This window comes from Hyla sarda, chromosome 2 (genome assembly GCF_029499605.1).
Source record: "Hyla sarda isolate aHylSar1 chromosome 2, aHylSar1.hap1, whole genome shotgun sequence".
NCBI lineage: Eukaryota > Metazoa > Chordata > Amphibia > Anura > Hylidae > Hyla > Hyla sarda.
Window position 1 is genome coordinate 115,178,967 of NC_079190.1, and position 6,601 is coordinate 115,185,567.

The window sequence follows — 6,601 nt, forward strand, 5'->3', positions numbered from 1 at the left end:
TGTTCAGCCTGGCAGGCGTTGTCGGGAAACAGCCGCAATGCAATGCACAATATCTATTTATCTGTGGGCATGTAGATTACAGTCCTGCTTTATACAGCAACTCACAAAGTATGTCTTCTTAAACCTGCATCATTCCCTTCTCTTCTCCATCTGGTCCAGGCCATCATGACGATTTCTTTCAACCACAATTCTTCACCGTTAAAGCTGCAAAACAAACCTATTAAGCGCCGCACTTTTCCAGCATCAGCCTCCAGATTCCCCTTTTACAAGTATGGAGGAATACAGGGGTGTATAGGTGTAAAGGGGTAACATAGAAGTGCAGAAAGGTGTACATTGGTGACAGGTGTGTAGAGGAGTGTACATGGGTGACAGAGGAGTGTATATGGGTAACAGAGGGATGTTGGGGGTGTAGAGGAGTGTACATGGGTGACAGAGGGATGTAGGGTGTGACAGAGGGGTGTACATGGGAGACAGATGGTTGTAGAAGAGTGTACATGGGTGACAGGGGGTGTAGAGTGTGACAGAGGGTTGTACATGGGTGACATATGGTTGTAGAAGAGTGTACATGGGTGACAGAGGGCGTAGTGGGTGACAGAGGGGTGTACATGGGTAACAGAGGGGTGTAGATAAGTGTACATGGGTGACAGAGGGGTGTAGGGTGTGACAGGGGGGTGTACATGGGTGACAGATGGTTGTAGAAGAGTGTACATGGGTGACAGAGGGGTGTAGGGAGTGAAAGTGGGGTGTACATGGGTGACAGTTGGGAGTAAAAGAATGTACATGGGTGACAGGGGCGTAGGGGGGTGAAAGAGGGGTGGACAAGAGTGACAAGGTGGTAAAAGAGGGGTGGACAGTGGTCACAAAGGGACAGAGGGGTGAATAGAGGGGGTTAGACATTGGTGATAAAGGGGGTTGACTGGGGGGGGTCTTCAGAGGGGTGGTGAACATGGGTGACAGGGGATGGCAAGGTGGACATGGATGACAGGAAAGTGGACAAGGGTGAAAGGGGGTAACAGAGAGGTGACAAAGGGGGGTGGACAGGAGTGACAGAGGGGAGAGGGTGCAGTACCTTAATTAAGCTGAGCTGTTTTTCAACGTCCTTCTGCGGGGGGGGGGGGGATCTGGGGGCTGGGACGAATCCGGGGGCTGGGAAGAATCCGGGGGCTGGGAAAAATCTGGGGGCCCGAGAAGAATCCAGGGGCCAGGATGAATCCGTGGGCCGGGACGAATCTGTGGTCCGGGAAGAATCTAACCGGGAAGACTAACTCACGGTGCAGCAAGGGGGTTGCTGTGTGCACAGTGCGCACGTACAGGCAATGCGCACACAGGCTTTCCTCCCCCCCTGCACAGCCATGATTTACAGGCGAGCAGGCTGGGGCGGGAGATTTAAGAAAAAAAAATTGTCTGCTCGAGCCCGCGGAACCCCTGGCAGTTTTCAACATAACCCCAGGTTGGAAATCACTGAATTAGACAGATGCCATGGATGAGACAGATACCATGGATTAGACAGATGCCACGGATTAAACAGATGCTGCTGCTATCTGCTGCCTGTAACAACTCCATTTCGATCAAACATAACCATGTGAGTAAGAATTAGACCATATTTTCCATATGGCAACTGCTCTTGTCTCAACTCCTTAGAACTTTGTACCAATGTCAAATAAATGATAGACATCAATAAAACATTTCTATGAAGTTAACAAAGTGAAATAACTAGCTTGCTGTGAGACAATTCCTTTCATCATTATATATTAAAATGTGACTTGAGTTTTGATAATACAGGCTTGTAGCTTATATGATTTCTATAAAAGCAGATGATGCTACAATTGTAACTGAGTGTATAGAGATTGGTAACACCCAGTTTGAGTATAAAAGCGCACGGTAACAGATGTAGAAGAAGCACTCAGTGGAAACTTTTGAGCATTTCACATCCACTTCCAATTTGTATTGTGAGAAGATCCATCATGTCTCATCACTCCATCCTCGCCTCTTCTGGACACAAGCACTTCAGCTCCTGTTCTGTTGCTTTACCTAAACACTCCAGCTCGCACAGCATCTTATCCCATTCTTCTAAGCACACAGGACATGGACACAAGAAACAACATTGCTTTAGCAGCACAAGTGCCCATAGCCTTGGATCCAAGGGCCATAAGATCTCATTCGGAAGTTTTCATAAAAGTGGACATGGATCTGGAGGAATTGGTGGTGGATTTGGAGGACAGTCTGGATGTGGAGGTATCACTCCTGTGACTATAAATGAAGGCCTACTGGCTCCTCTTAACTTAGAGATAGACACCAACATCCAAAGAGTGAGAAATGACGAGAAAAACCAAATTAAAGGTCTCAACAACAAGTTTGCTTCATTTATTGACAAGGTAAAATAAAAAATAAAAATCTGCTATTTGTTATAGAGAAAAAAAGGTCTGTAAGTTGCCAATGGCTAAAATTAATTGCACACAAGTGTCCTCCTGTCATTTAGAGGAGGCTCTATATTGGGTTCATACCAGCATAATTTGTATCTTCTTTCAGGTGAGATTTCTGGAACAGCAGAATAAGATGCTGGAGACCAAATTGGGTCTTCTACAAGAACAGAGAACAGCCAGTGGTCAGATTGAGCCTTTGTTTGAGGCTTTTATCAGTAACCTTAGGAGACAACTGGAGAACCTGGAATGTGAGAGGGGTCGTCTAGATTCAGAGAGAACCAACATGGAAGGAACTGCTGAAGACCTTAGAAGAAGGTTTGCTTAAAGATTTATGAAGCTTTATTCCTTCTCACAATAAGTATTATTATTATCAAATGCATGCATCTAATCTGCCCTTTTTTGCTCAGAAAGTTTTTATTTTTAAATTCACATTGTGAATATTTTTATTTGCGAATGATCATATTATATAGGTTACATTGGGCCTAAAAGGAAGTAGGTAGGCAAAAGCCTGTGTGAGGTGTAGACAATGAAAAATAGATATTTAGTTTTTTTCAGGTATGGGTCAAAATAAATTTTTGGTAAACAAAAAAACAAAAATCAAAAACAAGAGAAGGACCCAACTTTGTATGTTTATGATATTGATATCCTCTTACGTGCCATAAAAGCCTTTGGCCCATCTCAGGCCCAGCAGTACCCCTTGTTAAATATAACACCAACTCAGAGCCAGTAGAAGTGACAAAAAAAAAAACTAAAATAAGTCCACATCTAATACATTAACCAATAACACATTTCTTACAGCTATGAAGAAGAGATAAACAGGCGTACAGCAGCAGAGAATGAATTTGTCAGCATAAAGAGAGTAAGTATGAAACTGTAATATAAGCTAATCAGTAAAATTATTATAGTCTAAAACTACTTTGTCTTAATATAACATAAAAAATATGAATACAATGTTACAATGTTACAAACGTATGTATATTTTCTTTAGGATGTTGATGCTGCCTTCATGAATAAAGCTGAACTTCAGGCCAAAGCAGATTCCCTCACAGATGAGATCAACTTCCTAAGGACTTTATATGATGCTGTAATAACACAATATGTGATTTAGAGTATTTTTATTAAATAATAAATACTATAAATTCAGCCATACAATAATATAGTTATTTATATCTTACAGGAGATCAGTCAGCTCCAGGCTCAGATCTCAGACACTTCAGTAGTTGTGTCTATGGACAACAGCCGAGACCTGGACCTGGACAGTATCATCTCTGAGGTCAGAGCTCAGTATGAAGACATTGCTAACAGAAGCAGAGCTGAGGCTGAGGCCATGTACCAGTCAAGGGTAAGTGTAAACCATGGGCATTAACACATATCTGTATATCTGCATATCTCTTTATAAACAGAAATCATTAATTTCTAACAATTTACTGGACCTGTAGTTTGATGAGCTGCGTATGGCAGCCGGAAGAAATGGAAGTGATCTACAAAACAGCAGAGATGAGATCTCTAGACTCAACCAAACAGTCCAGAGACTTAAAGGAGAAATTGAGTGTGCTAAATCCCAGGTGAGCATAATAAAGTTCAACCAATGACAAACTTCTTATCTAAAATTACATGAAGTAATAGTAATTCCTAATGTATTTACAGCGTGCTGCACTGGAAAATGCCATCAATGAAGCTGAGGAACGTGGAGAAGCTGCTGTCCGAGATGCCAAGAGTAAATTGGCTGAACTAGAAGCTTCTCTACAGAGGGCCAAGCAGGACATGGCCCGCCAGATGAGGGAATACCAGGAGCTGATGAATGTCAAACTGGCTCTGGATATTGAGATTGCCACCTATAAGAAGATGCTGGAGGGAGAGGAATGCAGGTGAATAAGCCCTTCTGGAGACATAACTATCGCAACTAGTCATAAGATAATAACAAAATTCATACTGTCCCCAACCCATAGGAATGGATGAAGCTAATAGCCAAAAAGACTCAAAATAACAATAATCAGATTATCTTAATATACATGTTCAATTCTTTATCCAAACATTGAAACTTATACCGAGGCATATATTGTCAAAATATTAAAATAATAAAATCATGATGAAACATTAAAATAACAGATATATAGGTGAAACTCAAAAAATTTGAATACCGTGCAAAAGTCCATTGTATTTCATCAATGCAACTTAAAAGGAAAGGTGCTCAGAAATCTGGTAGATAAATACGTTCACCCTGGACTTAATGAAGCACAGTGGACCAACACCAAGCAGATGACATGGTTCCCTAAATCATAGTAATTGGGGAGGAGGGGGGGCTTTGGGGTTTTCTTGAGCTGTAAGCCATAATTATCACAATTATGACAAATCACAGCTTGAACTATCTTGCTTTGCATGTAATGAGTCTCTCTCATATATTAGTTTCACTTTTTAAGTTGCATTATTGAAAAAAAATTACTTTTGCACGATATTCTAATTTTTGGAATTTCACCTTTATGTTTATTAGATAGTAAACCCTTAACACAAAAATCACGGTAATACAACACAAATATAACAATCATTCTGTTCTCTTTCAGGATCGGAGGTAACAGCTCTGTGAATATATGTAAGTATAAGCAGTATGTTTGCCTTATTCATACATTTATGCTTTAAGAAGGCATTGAGAGTATATAGAATAAAAGTGTATAACTATTTGTTGTCTATGGGTCAAATTTTGGGCATTCCACTTCTGGGACATCTACTAATATGGTAAATGGGGTTCTTCTGCTCCATTGTTCACACTTCACAAAGGAGGAGACACGGTGACCACACATGCAAGCATCTGACAGTGATAACCACACACTACCCACCTGCACCTACCAATGCCAGGAATGCCAGTCTTTACCATTCCTTTTCTATATGACATGGCAGATTCATGTGATCAAACCGGAGAAGGGGGTCACATGTATCTTCCAAGTCCCAGATTCATAGCTATAATTAAAAAAAATTGAACTACTGTATAATATTAGATGTATATATTTTCTGTAAACAAATTATTCTCCACACCTTTACAGCTGTTCTACATTCAAGCACTGGAGGCAAACACCATTCAGGAGGCCACCAGGGTGGACATCACCATTCTCATCACCACCATAAAGGGGGACATATATCCAGCAGCCATGTCTCCAGCAAACACCAGTCTGGCCACAGCCACCATTGCTGAAGTGAAATGCTAGACAACAGACCAAACACCAATACCCACTGGATGTCATGATACTAAATATATTAATGTATGCTTTGTCACTGTGCTTAAAGGAATTTGGTTTTAATACAAAAGTAGTTAACCTTAATTCATAGGATTCCTTTTCACTTGTCTATGCTGCCTTCAATAAACTGAGCTGACTGCAAAACTTATAGTCATGTCATTCTTGGTTCCTAATAATATAAACTTATAACCTGATAGTAAGAGCTGGAAACTTATAATACAATTCACATAAGTGATATATTGCCATAAAATAATTTATTGGATTTACAGTGAAAACATCAGTAAAAAATATATTTTTGAGACAACTGCCCAAATATGCCTCAAAAAGAGATCTTCTATGGGGTTGGTCACTACACTTAATGTATCATGGACTGAAAAATGTGAGGTCTTCTCTTTTGTGCCCTTCTCAAAGAGTTGGTCATTTGGAAAAGTTTCATAGTATTGAGTAGTTTCTTCTGTTTTCCAGTAAGGAAGGAAAGACATAATAAAATCATTATAAATTTATAATAATTTATAATCATCAACAGAATACAAAGTCTTAGGCTCACATGAAAGTGTCCATACGACATAAGTTGCTCTGTTTATGACTCAGTCCATTGGTTATGAAGCTCATCTAAGGAACTTAAATTAAGTCCCTTTCAGTCCCTTTCATTTGAACATGAAATAAAACCAACACATGTTTGATGTCACCACATGTATTCCACATGGTGAACACTGGGGGGGGGGGGGGGGGGGGGGAGGAGAATTTTTTTACTTTTTAAACCACCTCCCAAAATGGGAAAGATAGCGATCAAAAAGTTGTATGTACCTGAATAGGACACCAATAAAAATGATACTTTCCAGAAAGAACAACCCAGCTCCCTCAAAAAATAATAAATAAATAAAAATAAAGTTATAGGTCTTTGAATGTGTCATTCAAAAAAAAAAAAATTAAATAAGAAGTTTCTAT

The 6,601-nt window shown here is 40.1% G+C and overlaps 1 protein-coding gene across 1 annotated transcript; it reads left to right on the forward strand.

Moving 5' to 3' along the window:
• The first annotated feature begins 1,964 nt into the window (after positions 1-1,964).
• On the forward strand, positions 1,965-5,642 carry LOC130355337 (keratin, type II cytoskeletal cochleal-like). Its single transcript, XM_056555367.1, has 9 exons — positions 1,965-2,375; positions 2,530-2,738; positions 3,222-3,282; positions 3,412-3,507; positions 3,601-3,765; positions 3,863-3,988; positions 4,071-4,291; positions 4,985-5,013; positions 5,462-5,642. Exons 1-9 carry the CDS (start codon positions 1,965-1,967, stop codon positions 5,608-5,610), a joined length of 1,467 nt encoding a protein of 488 aa, XP_056411342.1. The 3' UTR covers positions 5,611-5,642.
• The last annotated feature ends 959 nt before the right edge of the window (positions 5,643-6,601 follow it).